Raw genomic sequence first — 26225 nt, 5'->3', positions numbered from 1 at the left:
TACCCTGATCACTTAAAGGGGGTTTTCTGGGTTTTCACACCATTCAGATCCAAATCACGCGGAGTAGAATAAGATTTATGATCATCAGATTTTCTGTAATCCAACTTGAAGTTGTCTTTTAGTCAGTATCTCACTGTCCTTGGCCGGACTGGAAGTTGTCTTTTAGTCAGTATCTCACTGTCCTTGGCCGGACTGGAAGTTGTCTTTTAGTCAGTATCTCACTTTCCTTGGCTGGACTGGAAGTTGTCTTTTAGTCAGTATCTCACTTTCCCGAGCCAGACTGGATGATCAGTTAATGATTAAAACCAAAAAGTGTACGTGTAGTTTCAAAGCATGAGGATGGCTGACGGTGTGGGTATCACTTTTGTATATCCTCTACATAATAGTTTTGTTTTGCAGACCTCTTGGACATCATGTCATGCAGTTCTGTTCATTTTATTGAACTTTTTACTGTTTACAACAAAACCTGATATATATTGTTAGGACATGGATCCTTGATGAACATCTGAATTCTTTACAATCACTCAAATTTTCTGATTGGCAACTGAATATTTAATTTTTTGATAGATAATAATTGTTATAGATAATAATTGTTTTAAATGAGAGACTACAGTCCGCCACTTTCACATTTACCTTCACTGTCATGTGAGCTTGCAGCATGTTAAATATACATGTACATGCAGTCTTGGCATGGAGACTACTGGAAAGGCTATTTCTCCATAAATTCATTCTATAGTTTCTACTACAAACTGATATAAACAGTGTATATTTAGGATTTGTGATCATTTGAATGAATATCAGAATCACTATTTCAAGCATGTTTCATAATGATCAGAAACTAAACACCTGAATTTATAATACTGTAAACTCGAATAAAGGCTTTGAATTAAAGAATACAACATGTAAAATGCTCATATGCTGATTGGTCGGAGTCAGGGGGAATCCCCCATCTCTACCATAGTCTGGAGACCCTTTAAAGTTACAGACAGACATACATGCATTCAATCATTGTAGTAGATCCATGGTAAGACCTAACCCAGGGAGCTCCCGCCCTCGAAGCGGTCAGGAGCCCAGGGGCTTACCGTGTATTTGACCATAGACATGGGACTAGGGTAATTTATGGTCAAAATATTTATCAAACTGAATTGTGAAAACAGAAATTATGCACTTACCACGATTATATGGATGAAGGTCTATCGTGTGGCAGTATCCTGACATCAAGGCACAGACTGGAACCTAAAAAAGAAAAGGAAAAGTTCTGTCGCGTTAGCTCTCCTTCTTTAAAAATTCAAAACAAAATGGCCGATCGAGACCGAGCGCTATAGCACTAGCGCATATAGACCTGGTCAAATTCGGGCATGCCCCCTACACCCTCAGTACCGGTGTAATTTTGTGTGTATGTGTTGTAAACAAACTTTTTAAGTCTCTTAGGCACGAGACTCATGCTTTTCCACACTCATACTCTTCCCCAAAATCTACATGTATTTCTCATGTGTATATCACAGCCTACATATCACAGACTATCCTCACACACATATTATACATAATGCCTTTACCTCTCATGCTGAGAATGTGCATTGTCTGATTAGAAGTGGTTGTGGGCGAAGTACACTCTCACTTCCCTGTTTTAAGTTTGTTGCATATGTATACCCATATATCATATCATAGACAAAATGTCAAACATGTCATATGACTACACATCAAGAGACAAGTATGAATAATGGATCTAGATTAAAGGAGAACTTAACTGTGATATAAATCTATCTACTATATTTTCCAATATTTAAAGGGATGGTCCGGGCTGAAAATATTTATATCTGAATAAATAGAGTAAAATTCACAGAGCAAAATGCTGAAAATTTCATCAAAATCAGATAACAACTAACAAAGTTATTGAATTTTAAAGGTTATCAATATTTTATGGAAACAGTTAACAATAATAATGTTTCCATAAAATATTGATAACCTTTAAAATTCAATAACTTTGTTAGTTGTTATCTGATTTTGATGAAATTTTCAGCATTTTGCTCTGTGAATTTTACTCTAATTATGCATATAACGTATATGCACATCATCATGAATATTCATGAGGTGGGCTGATGATGTCACACACCCACTTTCCTTTTTCTTATATTATTACGTGAAATCATTATTTCATACATGTGTGTTATAAGTCTCCATTATGTTGAAATCAGTTGGGCAATAAATAACAAATGCACTTAATCAGTTGTCAATCCAATTGTTTTAGTTTTTGGTAGAAAAATTTTGAATACGGTAAACCTAATTTCATGTAATAAAATACAAAAGAACAAGTTGAGATATGACATCAGCCCACCTAATGAATATTCATAAAGACATACGTAGAACTGTTTCACCGGAATAATGCAAATCTTTAAGATTCAATAACTCTGTTATTTGTTATCCGATTTTGATCAAATTTTCAGCAATTTGCTTTGTGAATTCTACTCTATTTTTGTCTTGCCTGCATAGCAGAGCAAGACTGTAGGCGCCGCTTTTCCGACGGTGGCGTCGTCAACATTGAAATCTTAACCAAGGTTAAGTTTTCAAGTTGAAAAGTTGTCATCATAACTTAGAAGTATATGGACATAGTTCATGAAACTTAGACATAAGGGTAATCAAGTATTGCTAAACATCCTGCCTGAGTTTCAGGTCACATGACCAAGGTCAAAGGTCATTTAGGGTCAATGAACTTAGACCATGTTGGGGGAATCAATATTGAAATCTTAACCAAGGTTAAGTTTTTGAAATGTCATAACTTCAAAAGTATATGGATCTAGTTCATGAAACTTAGACATAATAGCAACCATGTATCCCTAAATATCATGTGTGAGTTTCAGGTCACATGACCAAGGTCAAAGGTCACTTGGGGTCAACAAACTTTGGTCATATTGGGGGTATTTGTGGAAATGTCATAATAATTTTGAAATTTTATGAATCTAGTTCATGAAACTTAGACATAAGAGCAATCAAGTATCCTTGAACATCCTGTGCGAGTTTCAGGTCACATGACAAAGGTCAAAGGTCATTTAGGGTTAACAAACTGGTAATGTTGGGGGATTGTGGAATTGTCATCATAACTTTAAAAGTCTATGGATTTAGTTCATGAAACTTGGACATAAGAGCAGCAATGTATCCCTGAATACCCAGTGAGTGTTTCATAAACATGGCCAAGGTCAAATGTCATTTAAAGGTGAATGAACTCTGGCCGTGTTGGGAGTATGTGTTGAATTGGCTTCATAACTTAGGAAGTTTATGGTACTTGCTCATGAAACATCGACATAAGGGTAATCAAGTATGAATAATAGTTTTGCACAATCCTTAGGTCACATGATCATGGTCAAAGGTCATTTTGTTTCAATGGACATCATATTTTATTATCTTATTGATGTTTTCTTCTGTGAATAATTATTCATTAACTGTTTTTCAAAGGAAGCACTGCTGCTATATCGCATTGCGTAATGCAGGCAATGCATTCCACTTGTTTAAGATATGAATATCTCCAGCCTGGACCATCCCTTTGATAAAATTACATGAAATTGAGATGGTTATTGCATGCATGTAACACAATGTGAGATGAAAAACAAGTCAAGGTCAGAGGTCATTTAAGGTAAAAAAAAAGCTAAGGATTTCATTTGTCTAGCACTGCTGTTATATTGAATCATTTAATGCAGCAAGTGGAGACTGCCAAACGCTTTCCACTTGTTCTCTTTTTATTAAAATCTATTTTTTGTTGGGGTTGACTTGCCCTTTAACCTAATAAAACTAGGGTATTTTAAAGGCTGGAAAGACTGAAGGTGTGTGTGTGTGGGGGGGGGGGGGGGGCAGGTGCTAAGGGCCCCCAAAAGATCATGGTCATGATTTAAACCCACGTGCACATCACCCAAGATTTAATCTACAAAATTGTTATTTGTTTTAAAATTATTTATAGCTTTTTATTTTTTGTATAAATACACTGAATGCTAATTAATGCATAAAATTTGAATTTTGCTGTTGTGTATCTACAAATAATCCCTCAAATTTTTTTTAGAAATTAATATATTCACACACACAGGGTCAAGGATTCAATACAGTCAGAGCTGCCAAATAGTACGATTTTGTCGTATTCCGTACGATTTTTCACTTAAAATACGACACTAGGATTTTTACAAATAAAATACGATTTTTTGAAAATATAGCTATGGCAAGGACCCGGGGGGGGGGGGGCCACTTACATTGACGAGTGGATACCATGCGCGACCAAAAAAACATGTAAAAAGGATGTCTTTTTCACGATAAGGCACGTTACGTACGTAACGTGATAAGGGTGTAAAAAACACAAAAATAATGAAAAAGGGCATCTATTTCGCTAGGAAAGTTACGTGTTTAGGGTCAAATTTGCGGGGATGATAAAACAAAATTAAAATGTTTTATAAAGTATGTCCTTTTTGCCCCAACACTACGTGTTTAGAGTCCGATTTGCGCAAGGTGTAGAAGGTGGGGTCGTACTTAACCAAATGATGTGTATAAAGGTAAAACCGACGAGGGAAGGGCCCGTGACATAACAATAAAATATATTTGTTTAGGGGTTCATTTCAGGGAATACTTGCCAAGAGTATCCTTTTGTTTCCAATACTTGTTAAGGGAAGGATTTCACACGCCAATACTTGTTAAGGGGTGCATTTTCAGAATATGGAAATTACGTGTATAGGGTGCTTTTCGAGACCCCATGGTCGCGCATGGTATCCACTCGTCAATGGAAGTGGCCCCCCCGGGGGCAAGGCTCGACATTACAGAAATCCACCTCGGGCAATCATTATTGAAAAATGTTAAGTTTTGGTGGCCCCAAAGTAGCGCAAATTTTCTCCCGATTTTGCACGCATTTATCAACTTTATACAGTTCAAATTTCAACCAATTCGTCATGCGCCCTTTTTGTTGATCTACACACAAATACACACACACATGACAGTGCATAGGCTTACCGCTATAGCATACAGTAGCTATTATCCAGCCAGCCAGCTGGCGTGCGTGAGCTTTGAATGAAACCACTGCAGCTACATGTAGCTATCTGTGCGCTATCAGCCTACAGTATTCAGACTCGGGGAGCTATGATACGAAATGTTGCTGCTAAGAAATCTTCCTCAGAACTTTGCAAATCTATGTCAAAGTCACATTTTACACCAATGAAATGCCCTTCTACAGTCCATATTACCGGTACTCAAATCTGGTGTAAACTGATTATTTGCAAGCATTAAAAACAGGAATTATGACCTCTCTTTTGACTCAAAAAGACTGATTTCCAAATGTATTAATACACATAAAAACACATAGGCGAGTACATCACAGTCCCATATTTGCATTTGTATGTATGTTGATACTTGGTTTCTTTCGAAGCTGTGTCTTTTCTAGCAAAAAATAAGCAGACAGTTTTTTCCTTTTTTGTTTATGACTTCTTAAACCACTCTTCAGAAAGAAAATACTTTGGGAAGGCATTTCATTGATATGAAATTTGAATTTTTCAAATATTTTGGCAAACAAAGTAAAGGACTTTTATCACACTTTTTTTCCAGATATAACTTTTGCCGTTTTCTTATTTTTTTCTTTTTTATTTATTTTTTGACAGTGGTTAAACCTGATTAAAGAATATGTTTCTACTGAAAAAATAATAATACAAACAAAATTAAGGTTATAAAAATAGAAATGCGCCATTCCCAAAAGGTGAGTGAAAATTATTTGCTCAATTGGCTTAAACTGTTGCTACGTACAGCTGTTAAAAATATTTGTAATGGCTTCTCATTTTTTCCCCCTTCCCCATTTTTTATTAATTTTGTTTTATTAATTTTTTTTTTCATTTTCTTTTGTTTCTTTTTTTCTTTTTTACTTTTTTTCCTGTTCTGATTTTTCTTCATTTTCTTTCTTTTGTTTTATTTCACTTATTTCTTTTATTATTTTTTTCTTTTTGTAATATTCTTTTAATTTTTTTTTGCTTGTTTCCCACTTTTATGCATTGTTCTAATTTTGCAGCATATTTTTCTGTGATTTTCTCCTGCTATAATATGCTGCAAAAGAGAAAACAAAAATAAATGGGATTTGGAGCCTGTATAATCTAGGTTTTAGGATTCAAAGAGGAAGAAAGGAAAAATCATTGTTTTGTACATTTATATGAGTTAGCTTTGCACTATTTATTTATTTTTACCATTATGAGTGTGTGTCTATAGTCTATACGGAGATTTTTTTTAAAGTCCACACATCCTGGGAACAATACATTTTACTCTCTTTCAATCATTTCATATTTACAATGATAGAACAATTTATATTTTACCACAAATCAATTAGCAAAGTAAAATAACAGCAAACAAAATTTACATACAAGATGTACAAAGTGAAAGTGACTTAGTGGTAGTGGCTGCAGAATTGATATTTTAGAAGTTTGTTGTATTCATTTTTAATTAATGTTTTTCTTTATATTTTGGGGGCCACCAAAAAAAATAATTTGAATGTTTTGGTGGCCCGAACCGGCCACCACCAAAAAAAGTTAATGTGGAACCTTGCCTGTCGGATGTAAAAATTACAGTGAGCACAACAAAATAATGAGATGTATAGTAGGAAAGTACACGACGGACGTATGAATAGGATTTTTTGTCTAAAAATAGGATTTTTGGGGTGAAATAACAGGATTTTTTGTCAAGTGTGGTTGGCAGCTCTGATACAGGGGTCATCTTGCTTGACCTTCATTAGTTACAGGATCCGAAATAGAGAAAATAAGTGAAAAATCTTTTCTAGAGGTTAATATTCACACACAAAATATTTCATAATGACTTTATGATTGAAGGAAAGAAACCTGTATAATGACCTCTTATCCACTTTGTCCTTTTTAGGGGCAAGGATTCAATACTGAGGTCATCTTGCATGACAGTCAGGAACTGAGAAATCAGAAATGAATAAAATGAGTGAAAAGTAATTTAGTCTGGTCTGTTAGTGGAATTATGTGGACACGGTGGACAAAAGCATGATTTTTTCTCCAGACCTTTGTTTATGTATGAGAATTAAAAATGGGGTATGCTCCAAAAAATCTGGCTGCAGGAACAGTGAAAAAATGGGTGAAAATGTCAGAATTTATGAGTTTAGATTGGTCTGATATATAGACTAGCGCTAGTGCAAAACTCAATAGCAGTGCATTATTTTGCATTGATTTAGTTCTTGAATTCAGACCCTTTTTGAACAGATATTTTGTTTGTCCTCACATCTCAATGCACTAAATATCTGAATGCAGATGCTAAACAAGCCGAAGGGTGGCGGTGGAGGGGGTTGAATGTTGGTGTGTATGTACATATTTTGGTCTTGGGGTAAAGATGTGCAAGACACATTTTTTTGCATGTGTTGGAAATTGTGTTGCCATGGTAACAGTGTATTATGGCAAAAATAAGGTACAAATCTTGCAGTTAGAACTACTTCCTCTGTTGTCACCCGATTCTCATGAAATTTGGCACACACATTGGTCTTGAGGTGAAGATGTCTAAGACACATTTTGTGTGTCTTTCAAAAATCTTGTTACCATGGTAACAACATATTATTTGGTGAAAATTGGGGAAAAAACCTTACAATTCAAACTGCTTCATCAGTTTTAAATCAATTCGCATGAAATTTGACACACACATTGGTATTAGAGTAAAGATGTACAGCACAAGGCACTTTTTTTATGTGTTTCATAAATTGTGTTGCCATGGTAACAACATATTATATGGCAAAATTTAGGTAAAAACCTTGCAATTTGAACAACTTCATCAGTTTTTAACCATTTCTCATGAAATTTGGCTCATACATTTGCTTTGAGGTAAAGATGTGCAAGAACCATTTTATGTGTGCATTTGTCAGAGTATATTGCCATGGTAACCACATATGATAGCCAGAAATGCAGGAAAACTCATTGTGGATCAAACAACTTCCCCTTATTTTAGTCAGTGCTCATAAAAGTTGGAAGAAATATTCATCTTTGGGTAAAGATTCATATTAAATTCTAAACTGCATTAAAATATATGAGTGTGGGGGTATTAATCACCTTCAGTAATATTTCTAGGTTTTGGGGGAGAAGCGGGATTGGTCCTTAAAATCTGACCTCAAAATAAAGGTTAAAGGCGGTGTCCATTAACACTCTTGAAATAAGCATCCCCTCAAGGGCATAGGCTGGGGGTACACTGGGTGAATGTGAAACCTTCCGCTCTGGCAAAGGAGTTCCAACACTGGCAAGCAAAACAAAATGTGTACCCCTTCTACTTTCAACAGCTGATTTTCCAAACCTTAGTTCCACCTTCCCAAGATGTGCACCTCTCCCCATACCACTTCTATCTCCCTATGCTCAACCAGTCTACACCTTTGCCCCTCAGGGGTCTTTGTATTTTAAAGCGAGACATTACTCCCTTTTTTTGGGGGGGGGGGGGGTCTTTAGAAAATGACCTCATAAAAGTAAAATTTAAAGGATTATGACTAAGAACTTAACCCCCCCCCCCCGCAAACAAATGGGGCTGATATATTTTTTGAGCAGAAAAATGCCCCCCCCCCCCCCATTAAAAGGTAAGAAGATTCATTTGCACTTCAGAGTTCAGACCATTCATTTGATGTTTAATGCATTCTGCTTTGGTAAGAAATTGTTTACAGTAGCCAATTAATCATTGTTTATTTATATTCTCATACTCAGTCTTTTATTCATATTCCATTCCTACTCTTTCTTTTTAACTATATCACATCACTCTTGGTTTTGAGCTTCACCATACCATCTTATGTTTCCTCTCTCCTTTTTTTACCCTCTCTTCTCTCCAAGTATATTTTTTCTGACATATTATAAAGTTAACCTTTAATCATGCAACTAATTATAGAAATATATATATATATATATATACAAAAATCTCTGCACTTGTTTTAGAAATTCACTTGCAAATCCATGACTCAATAGCATACCATATCAAAAATATGCATATGTGCACAATAATTTTTTGCCTTCAATTTTATTTCATTTAATTTTTTCAGTATAATTGTCAAAAAATGAATATTATGTTTCAGTAGCAAAATTGTTGGATGCAAGATCTGACTGTCACAAAAAATGCAAATAATTTTGCATTGGAGTAAGGACGAACGTATTCACTGTTCATTGAGCAAATGATGACTTTTATTTCTCTACATATATTCTAGTCATATCCCTTTCAGATGGTGGTAACTGCAGGAATGGGAAAACTCAGTGATATAACTAAAATTTTCACAGAGGATTTTCGGAAAACAACTAAATCCATTTTTTTTTCAAGCAACAGTTATTCCATTCTGAATGCTGCAACTATGAATTTGATGCACCTTTACCGAAATATAATATCATGACAGCCATTTCTTCAATTCTTTAAACTAGACATTAAATATAGCTAATAGTATTATTTAGGACAGAGTGTAGCCAAAATAGAGTTTAGAAGATTATGAAGAAAAGAATAAATGTCATGGTATTATATTTCAGTGTAGGTGTAAGCATTCAAAATGGAATAATTGTTGCTAGATAATAATGAATTAAAATAGCAAAAAAAAATGTACTTAGAGAGGGAGAAAAAGAGGGGGGGGGGAGGAAACAAAACAAGAAGGTATGATAAAGCTCTAAAGTGCAAAAAGTGCAAAAATTGATGTAAGAAAGTCAGAGTAAGCACTGAAATGAACAAAGACTGAGTAGAAGGAGATAAATAAAACGTTGATTAATTGGGCACCGGAAATGATCTTTTATCAAACCAGAATGTTTTAGGCTTTAAATTAATACGCTGAAGTGTAAAGGATTTTTCTTCCCCCCTTTTTTTTTTTTTTTTTTTTTTTTTTTTTGGGGGGGTCAGTTCCTAGTTGTAATTATTTCCTTTTACTCTTTATGTGGCAATTTTCTAAAGGCCCCCCCCCCCCAAAAAAAAAAAAAAAAAAAATGGAAGGGGTGCTTTCTTTAAGAGTGTTTAAGTTCCTAATGTCCATGTCCTTTAACCTTCTATATTTTTATGTTGTCAGTTTTTAAGGACCTCCTCCGCCCCCCCCCAAAAAAAGAACCTATAAATATTATTGAAGGTGATTAATACCATGAATACCCTGCGCTATTTTATGATGTTAAAGGGGAATCCAAACCAAATAAACACTTGTTTTTATGAGGAAAAGAAAAAATCAGACAATAGGTCAAAGTTTGAACAATATCGGACAAACCATAAGAAAGTTGTGAATATATAAAAGTTGTAAACATTGGTAATCACTATATACCCATGAAGACTTCAAATTGGCCGCACATGTGATGTCATAATGATGTAAGGGAAGGACCACTCTTCCATGTACAGAAATAATTAATTGACTAAAATGTCTTTTTCAAAAGTTTTACTTCAAATTGTATCTTTCTTTCATGAGGACATAAAGCATTATACTAACAGGTTTATATTACGGCCCCAATGAAATTTAGGAGAAAACCAAAAATCAAAGTACAAGGCCAATAGGAAAGTTGTCCTTGTGGCCTCACCCCTTGTCATAATTTACTTACCCATTATCAATTTGAAATCTACATACTAGTAGCCTTAGGGATCTTAATTTTAAAGCAGCCATAACTTTATTTTGCTTGTCCGATTGCTTTCAAACTTTCACCATTCTTATTTTTCTCCTTTTCCACACAACATTTTATGACCAAGGCTGGATTCCCCTTTAACACTGAATGTGAATCTTTACCCAAAATGAATATTTGTGTAAACTTTTCTGAGCACAGGCTGAAAACTGAGAAGTAGATTGATCCACAATTGATGAGTTTTCCCTGCATTTCTGGCTATATGTAGTTATCAAGGCAATGCACTCTCTGACAAATGAAAAAAAAAAGGTTCTTGCACATCTTTATCTCAAGGCCAATGTGTGAGCCATATCATGCATGAGAATTGGTTTGAAACTGATGAAGTAGTTCAAATTGCAAGGTTTTTACCTAAATTTTGCTATATAATATGTTGTTACCATGGCAACACAATTTCTGAAACAATCACAAAAAGTGCCTTGTACATCTTTACTTTAATACCAATGTGTGTGCCAAATTTCATGAGAATTGATTTAAAACTGATGAAGCAGTTTGAATTGTAAGGTTTTTTCCCCAATTTTCACCAAATGTTATGTTGTTACCATGGCAACAAAATTTCCGAAAGACACACAAAATGTGTCTTAGACATCTTCACCTCAAGACCAATGTGTGTGCCAAATTTCATGAGAATCGGATGAAAACAGAGGAAGTAGTTCTAACTGCAAGATTTGTAACCTTATTTTGCCATAATACACTGTTACCATGGCAACACATGCAAAAAATGTGTCTTGCACATCTTTACACCAAGATCAAAATATGTACATACACACCAACATTCAACCCCCTCCACCGCCACCCTTCGGCTTGTTTAGCATCTGCATTCAGATATTTAGTGCATTGAGATGTGAGGACAAACAAAATATCTGTTCAAAAAGGGTCTGAATTCAAGAACTAAATCAATGCAAAATAATGCACTGCTATTGAGTTTTGCACTAGCGCTAGTCTATATATCAGACCAATCTAAACTCATAAATTCTGACATTTTCACCCATTTTTTCACTGTTCCTGCAGCCAGATTTTTTGGAGCATACCCCATTTTTAATTCTTATACATAAACAAAGGTCTGGAGAAAAAATCATGCTTTTGTCCACTGTGTCCACAAGTAGGGTGTTTTTGACGCTAACAGACCGGACTAATTGGTAGAGGCACTAGCGTACCCACGGGGCGGGGGGGGGGGGCACTCTGCCCCCCCTGACGAGCCACAACCCATACAAAAGACATATACCTGCCCCCCCCCCCTGACGAGCTTAAAAGACCTTTTTTGCCCCCCCCCTGACGAGCTTGAAGACCTTTATTGCCCCCCCCCCCCCTGACGAGCTTGAAGACCTTTATTGCCCCCCCCCCCCCTGACAAGCTTGAACCCTTTTTTATAATTTATTTTATTATTTTTTTCTTTCTTTATTTTTTTGCTTGTCAATTTTTTTTCTGGTACGAAAACCTTTTTTTTTTTATTGAAGACCTTTTTTGTCTGGTACGGAAACCTTTATTTTTTTATTGAAGACTTTTTTTTTTTTTTTTTTTTTTTTTTTTGCTTGTCAATTTTTTTGGCGGCCGATTTTGCCCCCCCCCCTGTGGAAAATCCTAGGTACGCCACTGGGTAGAGGTCATTAATCCCACACAAAAAGTTTCATAGAGACCTCTGAGGCTCTGATTATATTGAAAGGAAAGAAACTACTTATTTTCTTCATGTACTTTTTCTTTTACAGGGTCGAGGGTTCAATACTGGGGTCATCCTTCTGGACCTTCAGAAGCTACGAGATCTGAAATGGATGCAGATGTGGCTCCTGACGGCAGAGAAAGAGTTAATGAGCCAATTCTCAACAGCTCTCGCAGACCAGGTAAGAAAAGAGGGTTGACTATTCTCATTGCATGTGGACAAGTCTTTTTTGTATATATTTCAGTTCTTATTGAAATAAATCATCCAAAATCACAATATTTACACAGGATGTACAAGATTTAGACATAGAATTATGGAACATTATACAAGAAAAAAAAGAGCACAGTTAAAGACATGGGTCCCCTATTCTGAATACGGATTTAATTCACATTCCAGTCTGAACTATGGATAGTCAATTGTAATACTAATCTTTACAAGTAAAGGTTCAATTTGGTGTCCAGCTCATTTATAGTATTCCTGAAGCCCCTCTTACAAAGAGTTGTGATTGATCCAATGAACCATGACTATGTAAAGCCAGCAACGTCAACATCTGAAATAAATTTTTATTCAAAATATTTTCCAAGTCTGATGAATATTCATACATTCATAATTTCCTTTAAAATTCTGTGTGCTCCTCTTTCTTTACAAAGGACATTGAGCAAGGGACATACATGTATTGATCATTGTTATCAAGTGTTAAAAATCAGCACTCTGATCAAGTGCAAACCTATGTCTTAGAGGACCCAAAATATGTTGATTATAAGATAAGTGTCACAAACATGAATTTTAACTTGAAATTTGTAGAAGTGATTGTATGAGTGTCTTTGTCTTGAATATAAGTGTTTCTTTCACTTTTTATTTCAGGACATTATCAATGCAGTTATCAAACAGCATCCCTTCCTGGTGTATACTCTGCCCTGTGCCTGGAATGTTCAACTTAGTGATAATACAAGAAGTGAGGTAAGAATTAATATATATACCCCAACTCAAGATGCATTGCATCTGATATAACATATCTGATTGGTCAGAATTGCAGGCAATGGAATGTACTATTGAATAGATCTTTGAATGTTCAACCATGGAGCTATTGTGTGTTGATGCCGGTAGCTCCATGGTTCAACTGAGTGATATACAAGAAAGGAGGTAAGCATTGATATATATACCCCAACTCAAGATACATTGCATCTGATTGGTCAGAATTGAAGGCAGTGGAATGTGTTATTGCCTTGTGCTTGGAATGTTGCACTCGGTGATAATACAAGAAGTGAGGTAAGCATTGTTATATGCCCCAATTGGTTCAATAGCTTCATTATATACCCCAAGTAATGGTTCAATGTATCTGATTGGTCCAAATTGCATGTATTAGAATGCGCTATTGACTGCCAGGCATTAAGATAAAAAGGAACACTTTAAACTAGATTTAAGTCATCTTGGCTTACAGGCATTTCAAAGAATAAATGTTTTTGCTCTTTGAGGAATGAATTTAACAAGGTACTCATTCTAGTCAAGTGTGGTACATGTGGTTGAGGTGTAATGCCTTGCCAGAGGATGTTGATATTGCTGTGGTTCTCATTGTTACAGGGTTTAGTGAAGTATATTCTTAGCCACAACATTTCAATGGAAGGGGGGGGTTGTTATATTTGCATATATTCAATGAAATTTAAGAATTTTAATTGTGATGAGTGATATAAGAAGACTTGTCAACTGTTACCTTTCTTTTTTATCAGTTGTGTAAAAATGAGGTCACAGACCTGAAGGCAATAAATTGGAACTCACCCAAAAATCTGAGGGTAAAAAATAAACTTGTTGAGATCATGCACCCATTATTGACATGCATTAACTTTGAGCTTTGACTTTTGACCTTTCTTCTTACCCAGTTGTGTTATAATGAGGTCACAGACCTGAAGGCGATCCATTGGAACTCACCCAAAAAGCTGAGGGTCAAGAACAAACATGTTGAGTTCTTCCGCAACCTTTACCTGACGTTCCTTGAGTACGATGGCAACCTCCTCCGCAGGGAGCTGTTTGGATGCACAGATGGCAAGGCTAATAATACTCTTCATGAAAAGGTATGCAACAACCTCATCTCCAGAAAAAAAAAAGAAGATATTCAGACCTTAACCATTTTGAATTTTGAGGAAAGGATATGAATTATTGACCATTGTGAGCTCGATTTCAATATAATTTTCCACGTTTTCTTGAAAACTTTTACAGTGCAACCAGAGGGGAAACACTGGTTTTCCAAATTTTGAGCAAATTCATCCCTATTTTTCAGTAACATAGGTTTGGAGGTCTGTATCAATACTGAACATTAGCAAAAAGGTTTATTCACATATTACTGGTAATGATAGATGGTACATTTTCATGGGGGAGATCCAGCCGGATAACATAAAAAAATGTGGCAAGGACTTGAACCTTTATTTTTTCAAATCAAATTGATTTAGTTTATTTAGAGTCACTTTCTTGGGTGTCACTCCAAATAATTTGAATGTATTTGATTTTGATTTGAATTCACAGTTAAGCAGCTTAGATGAGGATGATCAATGTTATGAGTTTAGGAGAGAGCAACTTTTGATGCACAGAACACATCTCTACTATCTTGACTACCAACAACCTGTGAGTATACACTGCCTATATGTTATAAGCTAATGAAATCCTTGCATCTGATTGGCTCAGGGAAAATAGTAGGTGGAAACAAAAATCTCTATTTGTTATAAGCTATTGAAATTCTTGCTCCTGATTGGCTCAAAACAAAATATTCTGAGAGATAACAGACCTTTTTAAAAGGCTACTGAACTCCTTACATCAGATTCACTCCAAGCAAAGTAGTCACTGAACGTTTTGAAGGTTTCCATGGCAAAAGAAGAATAGTGTAACGTGGAGAAGGTTTACGGTTCACCATGTGTAATATGAAGAAGGAAAGGAAATACAGGCAGAAAGATCGAAATGGAAAGACGAGAAAGGATGAAAAGAGGAAATTAGAAGAGCATTCTTTTCTTGAAAGTGAGTGAAATCCTGAAAAGGACTGTAAACCAGATGAGATGAGCTGAATATGGTTTGAGTAGCAATGGTTTGAGTAGTAGCAGGATGAAGTGAAATCTACAAAGATCATCTGAAGAATAGTGTAGTAGGTTTCGTGGTACACCATGTATCTTTCGTGGGCAATTGTTGGCCTATTTCTTACAGAGATACAACTGTGGTAACATTGCCATTATGGCAACTACCATGGTCTGTAAAAATTACTGACTATTTGGTATGAGCCACAGAAATCCTTACATCTTGATTGACTCAAAGTAATGTTTCTTGATAGAGTGTTCTGCAAATGCCTGTTATTGATATTGATATTTTCCTTTCTACTGTAGAAATTCTTGGACACCGATGTGACACTAGTCGCCCAGCTCTCGATGGACAGGTTACAGATGCTGGAAGCTATATGTAAACACTGGGAAGGTAAGGTCAAAGGTCATTCAACAATGCTGGAAACTATATGTAAACACTGGGAAGGTAAGGTCAAAGGTCATTTAACAATGCTGGAAGCTATATGTGAACACTGGGAAGGTAAGGTCAAAGGTCATTCAACTATGCTTAAAGCTATATGTAAACACTGGGAAGGTAAGGTCAAAGGTCATTCAACACTGCTGGTAGCTATATGTAAACACTGGGAAGGTAAGGTCAAAGGTCATTCAACAGTGCTGGTAGCTATATGTAAACACTGGGAAGGTAAGGTCAAACAAAGGTCATTCAACAATTCTGGAAGCTATATGTAAACACATTTTACATAAATGATTCCTTTTAATTGGCTGGGGATATAACATGTATTTATGCCTTTTTCCAAAATTGGGTCGAGATTGTGCCTTTTGGTAAAATGAAATATAATAAAAATGGGTTGAGGGCTGTTGATAAGATTGACAGTTGGAACGGCATCAAGTTTTTTATCAAGGCACGATAGCTCAGAAGGTAGAGCGGTTCCGGTGACCCGGGTTCGATTCTCACTTGGTATGTTAGTGCCCTTTAGTAAGGCATTGATCCTCATTACCAGGTCCCTTGGAGAGGACCTTCAGCCATCGGTCCTCTGGTTGCTTGCTTACAAGCATTCATGCTTTGTTAACAATCAGGTAAAAAATTCACCACCATTAGCTAAGCTTGTCCAACCTTCCTCAACAAAATTCTGATTAAGCCCCATATCTCCTAGACTTATAGGAGAGTCTATTAAAAAAGAAAAAATGAAAATTTCATGGGGTCTTTTAAAGAGTAAATTCAATTTGTTTGTTATGGGTGAATGAACTGAGATTCTTCAATTCTTTTTTCTTATCATTTCTTTTCTTTAGGTCCCATTAGTTTAGCACTGTACATGTCTGATGCGGAGGCCCAGCAGTTCCTCCGATATGCCCTCAGCTCAGAAACCCTGATGGCCAGAAAGAATATCGGCTATCATGTTGTTTATAAAGATGGGGTGAGTATGATGATAATGATAATAAATACATGTATAATGATGATGATGATGATAATAATGATAATAATAATAGTAATAATAATATTGATAATGATAGTAATAATGATGATGATCATCTCCATCATCATCTGCTGTAATCTTCAAAGGGCTCTGCAGCCTATCACGAAGATGAACTGAAACTTGGACGCACGTTATGAGGAGGAGTGAGGAATATTTTCAAGGTGATTTTGCAGAAGCTTTTGAAAGCTGTCAAGCGAGACTGCATTAACTATTTGGAAAGGGAGTTTATTCCATTCAGGTACAGATCGTTGGGCAAAGGCAAATTTGTCAATATTGCCTCTTGGACGATATGTCTGAAAACACTTGTTGTGATTTTTCCTAGTGACAGTGGTGCTTAAGGAGAAGAATTTGTCTTGGGGTATTGCAGCAAGGTCATTCACAATCCTATACACCATGCTGAGTCTGCTTACAGTGCGTCGAGAAGACAGACTAGGCCACTTCAGCTTGGTGAGCATGCTGGGTACGCTGCTGGTTCTACTGTAATCAGCTAAGACATAGCGAGCCGCTTGCCTTTGGATTCTTTCCAAATTCTGTGTGTCCATGATAAAGTGAGGATCCCAAACACTGCAGCAGTACTCTAAGTGAGGGCGTATAAGGGACTTGTATGCTGCCTCTCTGAATGATTGGGGTAGAAACCTTGTATTACGCCTGACAAAGCCTAGTTGTTGGGTAGCTTTCTTGCAGATCATTGAGATATGTGTTGACCATTTGAAGTCGTTGGATAGGGTAATTCCGAGATATTTTCCACTCTTGCAAAATTGAAGAGCAGTGTTGTGGATGTAGTAACTGTAGTTCACTGAAGACCGAGAAGGGCAGTACCTCAGAACAAAGCATTTTCCAGGGTTGAATGACATTAGCTAGGTGTTTTCCCACTTCTGGAGTGCATCAAGATCTTTCTGTAACATCCGAGCATCATAACTGCTTGAGATTTCTCGATACAACATGCAATCGTCGGCAAAGAGCCGGGTTGCTGATGAAACTTGTTGGGGAAGATCATTAACATACAGCAGAAAGAGTGTGGGGCCGAGGACAGTCCCCTGGGGGACGCCCGATGCAACGATACATGCTTTAGATGTTACGCCTTCAAGAACTACCGACTGCTCACGATCAGTTAAAAAGCTCTGTATCCACTTGAGGTTGCGATCTTGGATCCCATAATGTCTCAACTTCAGGATGAGGCGGTTATGTGGGACCTTGTCAAAGGCTTTGCTAAAGTCCAGCATAATCATATCAACTTGCTTTTTACTCTTGTACGATTCAGCAAGGTCATGGGATGTTAGCAATAGTTGAGTCTCACAAGAGTGTTTTCTTCTAAATCCATGTTGGCAGGGGGACAAGATGGAGTGAGAGTCAAGGTGCTTCATCACTGACGACACAACTATGTGCTCCAGTGTCTTGGAGATTATACTGGTTAAAGAGATAGGACGGTAATTTTCAGCTAACGTCTTGTCGCCTTTCTTGAAGACCGGAGCTATATGCGCTTTTTTCCAATCCTTTGGAAGAACTCCAGATTTCAATGATTGGTTGAAGATGAAGGTGAGAATAGGACTTACTTCTGAGGCCGTCTCTTTCAAAAGGATGGCTGGGATGTTATCCGGACCAGTGGCTTTGGATGCATCTAGTCCCCTCAGAAGCTTCTCAACACCATTGACATGGACTGAAATGTCTTCCATTGATGGATATCGAGAAGGAAGGATGTTAGGCAGAAGGACATTGTCCGGTTCTGTAGTGAAAACCGATTCAAACTGACGACTAAGGATGTCTGCCTTTTCTTGGCTGCAAGATTTCAGGCATCCTTCAGAAAGGAGTTGCTGAATACCTGTGGAGTCTTGCCTAAGTCTTTTAACATATTGATAAAAGGCTTTTGGTTTTTCTCTTAGGCTTGGACCAATGACGTCATTAAGGTACTCCCATCTCGCGAAGCGAAGGGACTTCTGAACCTGGGATCTCAACTTCCTGAAGAGGCTCCAATCTTCCTGAGATTGACTTTGAGAGCACGGTTATATACACGATGCTTCTGTCTGATCTTGCTCTTAATTTCCCTAGTGATGTAAGGCAGGTTGAATCTAGTACTGCTCATCTTACTAGGGATATACTTCTCTTTTAGGTATGTCAATTTACATTTCAATGATTCCCAGTTCAAATTGACAGACTTGGTACCAGGACTGTTGATGAAGAATTCTTCAGAAAAGGACCAAAGCTCAGTTCTGATCTTATCAAAGTTTGCCTTCTTATAATTGTAGACTCTGTGAGCTTTACTTTTTTTATGTTTGACAGTACCAGTGAAGTCAATCTGAACAACAGAATCGTGATCGCTGATCCCTGGAATCGGCTTAACAGAGTCAATCAATGTAGGATTAGTAGTAAATAAGAGATCTAGCATATTCTGTTGTCTCGTTGGGAAGTTCACGACCTGTTGGAGATTATGATTATTATATCAAGAAGAAGGGTGCATGGTTGGGTACTACTTTTGTAGACTCTTGCAGGGCAAGGCTTGACTGAATCAGAGTCCCAATCAATGTCCGGCATGTTAAAATCACCAGTAAGTACCTTGTAAGCATCAGGAGGAAGTTTACCCAAGGAAACTTCAAGCCCAGGGAGGCCATTAGGATCATTATAATGGGGGTTGTAAAACACTCCGAGATATACATCTTTCTGGCCATGGGACCTCAGCTTAGTCCAAAGTACTTCGCAATCAGCGTAATATTCAGGAAGAACTACTGCGAGCAGCGTTTTCCTAACTGCAATGAGGACACCTCCATGACCATCATTGCGGTCTTTCCGCCATATGTCATACGTATCAAGATGTGTTAGAAAAAGCTCAGAGTTAGAAATAGTATCATTTCCCCAAGTTTCAGTTCCAAATATTATATCTGGATGAACAGAATTTATAAGATTGGATAGGGATTCGACTTTGCTTCTGAGACCTTGGAAATTGATGACTACAGCTCTCAGATGATGATAATGATAATAGTAATAATGATAGAAATAATAATAATATTAGAAGGGACTCATTATATTCATGTACAGGTAGTAAAAAAACAAAGAAATACATAAGAAATTCCTGAAAACAACATAAGAAGGTCTATTTTAGATACGACCATTTTTCGAATGCACTTAAAAAAAAAGTGAGTGTAGTTTATTTAGATATCTATTTCAATGTTTACAGCTGAATTCTACTTCATGCGTAAATTAGAGTAATTAATTTATTCAAAATAAATTAGACTAATTTGAAAAGAAAATCAAATATACAATTTTATTGATGATATCACGAGTGATGTGTTTGCCGATTTCATTGCAATCATGGAGTTGACGGCCGAGATCTATAGTCTCCCTAGCCTCCAAAATACCCCTGTCCGGTTAAATTTAGTTTTGTAATATCTTTTCTGAATCTCATGAAAAGAATTTTACCCAACTTTCGTAGACTGGTTACCGAATTTGTAATTTTTTATATGATAATATTTTACACAGCACATTTTCATTCATGTTTGTTAAATGTTCATTTATATTAATGTATGTTAATTAATATTTTTTTGTAAAGTGCTAGAAACATGTACTAAATGTGGTATAAATACAATGTATTATTATCTTTGAGTAATCGTTTCTTCCTTTGTAGCAATTTTACCCTGTGAACTACCTGCGTAATACAGCCATGAGTCAGGTGAAGACTCCTTACATGTTTCTGAGTGATATTGACTTTCTTCCCATGTACGGACTCTATGACTACCTGAGGAAAGCTATCGGAATGCTGGATATGGCTACGGCAAATAAGGTACAGTATATAAATTGAGTGATGTCAGTACCATGGCATTTGCTCTGCTATTCTAAAATAAAAAAAAAGTTCTAAAATGTATATTTGACTTGTACTTAGGTTTTAGTGTAACATTTGAAATAATCTGATTTGTAGTTTCTCCCCATTTTCAGGCATTAGTAAATTGATTTAATACTGCTATAATCTGAAATGTGGAAGAGCCGTGGAGTAGTTGTTCTGACCCTCGCCTTGTAAACAGAGGGTCGTGTATTCTAATCCCACCGCGGTCTAACGTTCTTTGGCAAGGCGTTAATCCACACTTTGCCACTCTCGACCCAAGTGCTAAATGGGTACCCGGTAGGATGCGAAAGATATTGTATGTTTGATTTTGCCAGCGCCATAATGAGGCTGCGATGAATGCAAGGAATGCTCCCGATGGAGTAGAAATTGTGCACATTTCGTGCGGGATTGAAATTAATCCAATGACCGGGATAATAATATGCTGTAACACGCTTTGGGCCATTCTGGGAAATGCGCTATGTAAAAATTGGCTATTATTATTATTATTATTTTCCATATTATCAGACATCAGTATACATCTGAAATAATCTGAAATGAATATTTTCAAATTATGGTTTTAGTATAATATCTGAAATAATCTTAGATGTAGATTTTATATTTTTCAGATTTACAGTTGACATTTTCTGAAATGTTTATTTTACACATTTTCAAGCTTTAGTAAAATATATTTACGTCACAAAAAATCTGGAATGTGTTTCCTCCATATTTTCAGTCTTTAATAAATTGAGTTAACATCTGTTATAATCTGAAATGCTTTTTTTATATTATCAAGATTAAGCATATATCTGAAAACATCTGAAATGTTTATTCTCCTTATGATTAGTCTTTAGTATATTACCTTTACATCTGAAATAATTTGCAATATATTTCTCCATCCATTCAGGCTTTAGTAGTTCCAGCGTTCGAGACGTTACGCTATCGTCTCAACTTCCCCAAGTCCAAGGCGGACCTACTTCACATGCTTGACATGGGGACGCTCTTCACCTTCCGTTACCATGTATGGCAGAAAGGCCACGCCCCTACCAACTTCGCCCGCTGGAGGACTGCCACTACACCCTATCAGGTGAGCATACACTGCAAAAACTCAGGTGTTGATTTAACACCAGCCCGGAATCTATATGTCCACACCAGAGATTGAAACAACAACAGTTTGGAATCAAACCGATGCTGTTTTAGTTGGTGTGGTATAAACACCTATCTGGTATTACACTGCAAAAACTCAGGTGTTGATTTAACACCAGCCTGGGGGCCGTTTCATAAAGCTGTTCGTAAATTAAGGGCGACTTTAAGAACGACTGGTGATCGTTTCTTATGCGCTAAACCATCGCCAATGAACATTTTGGTATATACCATTTACTACAAGAAATGATCACCAGTCGTTCTTAAAGTCGCTCTTAACTTACGAATAGCTTTATGAAATACTTACCCGGAATCTTTATATGTCCACACCAGAGAAGTATTGAAACAACACCAGTTTGGAATCAAACCGATGCTGTTTTAATACTAATTGATGTTGTATAAACACCTATCTGGTGTTAGACCAAAACCAAACTGGTTGAGTTCTCTGGTGTGGACATATATAGATTCTTGGCTGGTGTTAAATCAACACCGGTGTTTTTGCAGTGTAGCCTTCTAACAATGAGTATACTGAATTATGACATCTTTTTTTATACAACAAAGGGTATGGCATAAATTTTGTTGCTCGTATCAGGATGATCAGTGAGTATAAAATAATATCCCAAAAGGTTTGACTGTATTTTGTTACTTTCTGTCATACCATATTCTATATTCTATATTCTATATATGATACATATAGAACACATGAATATCCAATGTACAGTTGTTTTTATTTTTCTTTGTGAATGTGCATGTCATATTTTCCATGTATTTTGTTAACGAAGACTATGAATTGCATGGTTTAAGCTGATCATTCTGGGATGTTGAATTATTGTTATAGTGGCCCAAACATGGAGTAGTGTGTGTGCAACACTTGGAACCAAAAGGAAAGGCACTACAGAGCTGCCAACTATTAGGAAAAAGTCATAATTACTAGGATTTTCATGTCAAATTATGCCATTTTAAGTTGATTATTACTCTTTTGAGGGCAAATAGTTAACATTTAATACTATATAGTAATACATTGGGCAGTGGTGAACTAGTCTGAAGGCGGTCAATAATGTTTACACCCCCCTGAATGTTATCATCAACTCCATCTTTTTTTTCCTCTTGGATTTATCATGGATTTATGCAAATGATTGAGTACCAAAGATGATTCTGAATCTGATCCTTTAAAGAAAGAGGCGGATATGAAATAATGACTTTTATTTCAAAATTGTGACTTTTGAGCTTCTGGATTACTACCTTTTACTTTTAAAGTTTGGCAGATCTGGCACAATAAATTGACTGATTGATTGGATTATTTTTATGATAAAAAAAATGAAATTGACAATGACATACCTTATTTTTAATACATGTACATCCCTAATTTCTTTCATTTATTAAAATTTCTAGGTTCAATGGGAACCCGACTTTGAACCTTATGTGGTCGTCAAGAAGGATTGCCCCAAGTATGATCCTCGGTTCCTTGGCTTTGGTTGGAACAAAGTCTCTCATATAATGGAACTGGATGCCCAGAGGTAAGAGCCGATACTCCTAGATTGAGACACAAGTAAAGGAACCGTGGTGTAGTGGTTCTGACTCTCGCCTTGTAAACAGAGGGTCGTGTGTTCTAATCCCACCACGGTCTGGCGTCCTTTGGCAAGGCGTTAATCCACAGTTTGCCACTCTCAACCCAGGTGCTAAATGGGTACCCGGTAGGATGTAAGAGTCATTGTAGCTTGTCCAGTACTGTGTGCGCCTCACCAGCGACTGACTGGAATACTACCCAGGGAGTGGAGGATGTGCATACATTGTGTGCGGGAATGACTGATGGAATCTGATGACCGGAGTAATAATATATCTGTAAAGCGCTTAGACACATCGTTCTGATTTATTAAGCGCTATATAAAAGCGGAATATTATTGAGGGATGTAGTCAAGGTTTACATTGAGACCACATTTTGTCAGCCTTGGCCCCGGCCTTGGCACAAGTCTTGTGAACAAAGTCTATGGGATATTTTTTCTTTTGTGACTCAGATCTACCAACTCGACTACATCCCTGTAAGACACCTATCTTTTATGCATTTTGACGAGATAATTTGTGACCTTGTGTTAATGTTCGAACAAACTCTCACATATAAATGAAACCGGATGCCTAGATTTTCATGTCATTTGTAAGAGAACAAAATTATTGCATTATTTTTCATATCAAAGTCAATGCTGTGTAATCATTATTGTTTTTATCTTGATATTTCTCTATTTTGCAGCTATGATTTCATTGTGCTTCCCAACGCTTTCATCATTCACATGCCCCATACACCTAGCTTTGATATTGCCAAGTTTAGAAGTAGTCAACAGTACCGAACGTGAGTACCATCATTTGAAAAAGTTCAAGACCACTTGAAAATTTGTGTTTAAAGCACATGTATATAATTATAGTATACTGTAATGGTTTCATTAAAACTGGCTTATATAAAGGTAAATTAGTTTAAAGAATTTATCCAATAGCTTGACTAATTTTGTTGAAAACAAATAATATTTTGAAATAAAGTACTTTGGAAGGATTAGTCAAGCTATTTGACAATATCTCGGAACAGTTTGTTTTTGTTCAGGAACTGGATGAGGGTTGAGGTGCATTGTTTAATGCAGAGAAAATAATGATGATTTTTGCTCATTCAAGTATGCATTTGAAAACAAGAAAATTAAAAGAAATTCAGTAGTGACATAATATTACATGAGTAATGAACTTGAAATTAAGTTAACAAGAGAAATATGTGCAAGCTTGATTATGTCATCTATTTGAAAGACCTAATATCATTGTTTCCCAATACTGACTTTTTATTTCAAATGTTTTATGTAAACCCTATTCCTCAGAGACTCTAATAAGATACATTGCTTTCTGTCTTTATCAACAGGTGCCTGCAAACATTAAAGGAAGAGTTCCAGAGAGACATGTCTAAAAAATATGGCTTCGCTGCTTTGAAATACGTTGCCGTAGAAACATGACACCGTACAGTGAAACATCAGTAGAAACACCCCTTTTATAGAAATGGTACATCCCAGAACATTTTAGTGTACGATGGACAACATTGAGTACTATTGATGCTTCAGGAACGAATGGAAATACACGTATGGAGTACCAAAGCGATGACGTCACAAGATCTTTTTGCATTTCAGCATTTTGGGTGCCAGATGGTGCCGGGGGAACATGATGTCAAAGATCTACCAAATTTGTTGGCAATTGGTTCATGGGTCCCCAAGATATGGCCGTATGAATGTCGACTTAGCTCCATTTAAAATAAGTGTAAATTGGTATAGCTCCTGATGTTATGAACCATCCCAATTTATGCTGATCTCAGTGGGAACCCCAAAGTATTAACTTGGCTGTTCCTTGGACCACCGTGAAATAATTTTGACAAATTTTGTGTTTGAAATTTGTCATCATGCTCTATCAACATAAGTATTGGTCATGAATATGCTGATGTCACGCTTGGGTGCTCTAGAGCAGCATAAATATTGATGATGGTTTTACTACCCCTTCAGGAATAATGGTAGGATCCTAAAACATTTGAATATGATGGTATTACTATACCCTTCAGGAATAATGGTAGGATCCTTAAACATTTGAATATGATAGTAGCATTGCCCCTTCACGAACAATGGTAGGATCCTTAAAAAATATGCAAGAATTGCTTAATAACCTTGACAACTAATGAGGCTTCAGGAAGCTTGTAGAATGATTACCAAGTCTGTGGTGATAATGGTAGTATTACGCATTTCAGGAAGAATGGTAGGATCCTAAAACATTTGAATATGATGGTAACATTGCCCCTTCACGAACAATGGTAGGATCCTAATAAAAGTTTTTAAGAATCGCTCAATAACCTTGACAACTAATGAGGCTTCAGGAAGCTCGTAGAATGATTATCAATGTCTGTGGTGATAATGGTAGTAGTACGCATTTCAGGAAGAACGGTAGGATCCTAAAACATTAGAATTGGTAAGGAAAAATTACTAAACAACCTTGACAACTATTGAGGCTTTTTGGAGATGAACGGAACTGAATCCATTTTTACAGAATTTTCTACAAAGATAGGATTTCAAGTTCAGCTGATGTTGATAAAAATGATTGAAAATTTGATCCAAGTTGTAGCAAACCACCAAATAAAACAGCCCTTGAAATCTCATGAACAATGGAATGTATTGATAATAATGAGGAGAGAATATAAGCATTGTTCTAATATGCTTTCCAAGCATATCAAGCTTTCACTGAATTTATATTTAACTTCCTCCTTATATTCAAGTAGTGAATTGTCAGATTTTCCCCCAAAGTTCGTCAATATTAGTATTCTTTTTTCAGTTAATTTGAACATAAAATCAGTAGATAGTACTTGTTTATATTTTCAGATAATAAGCAAAATGGGATTTTTTTCCCCGCAGATCAGATCATTGACCAATGGTAAGGTATGTGGTCTCCAGGGGCGGATCCAGGATTTTCCAAAAAGGGGGGGACACATTT

The 26225-nt window shown here is 36.4% G+C and overlaps 1 protein-coding gene across 1 annotated transcript; it reads left to right on the top strand.

Moving 5' to 3' along the window:
- The first annotated feature begins 5698 nt into the window (after window positions 1-5698).
- Window positions 5699-25524, top strand: LOC129268076 (xylosyl- and glucuronyltransferase LARGE1-like). Its single transcript, XM_064104418.1, has 12 exons — window positions 5699-5716; window positions 12314-12445; window positions 13129-13224; window positions 14142-14333; window positions 14782-14880; window positions 15627-15714; window positions 16593-16717; window positions 20394-20549; window positions 21493-21672; window positions 23121-23245; window positions 23974-24072; window positions 24622-25524. The coding sequence occupies exons 1-12, from the start codon at window positions 5699-5701 to the stop codon at window positions 24710-24712; spliced, it is 1401 nt and encodes a 466-aa protein (XP_063960488.1). The 3' UTR covers window positions 24713-25524.
- The last annotated feature ends 701 nt before the right edge of the window (window positions 25525-26225 follow it).

This window comes from Lytechinus pictus, chromosome 9 (genome assembly GCF_037042905.1).
Source record: "Lytechinus pictus isolate F3 Inbred chromosome 9, Lp3.0, whole genome shotgun sequence".
Lineage (NCBI taxonomy): Eukaryota > Metazoa > Echinodermata > Echinoidea > Temnopleuroida > Toxopneustidae > Lytechinus > Lytechinus pictus.
The sequence above is the reverse complement of the archived record's forward strand: the minus strand, read 5'-3'. Positions and strand labels throughout refer to the sequence as shown.

Bases quoted from the DNA above. Each gene is read 5' to 3' on its own strand.
- LOC129268076 (XM_064104418.1), top strand. The intron at 12,446-13,128 runs GTAAGAAAAGAG...TTTTTATTTCAG, and splicing joins CAACAGCTCTCGCAGACCAG to GACATTATCAATGCAGTTAT. The intron at 24,073-24,621 runs GTGAGTACCATC...CTTTATCAACAG, and splicing joins AGTAGTCAACAGTACCGAAC to GTGCCTGCAAACATTAAAGG.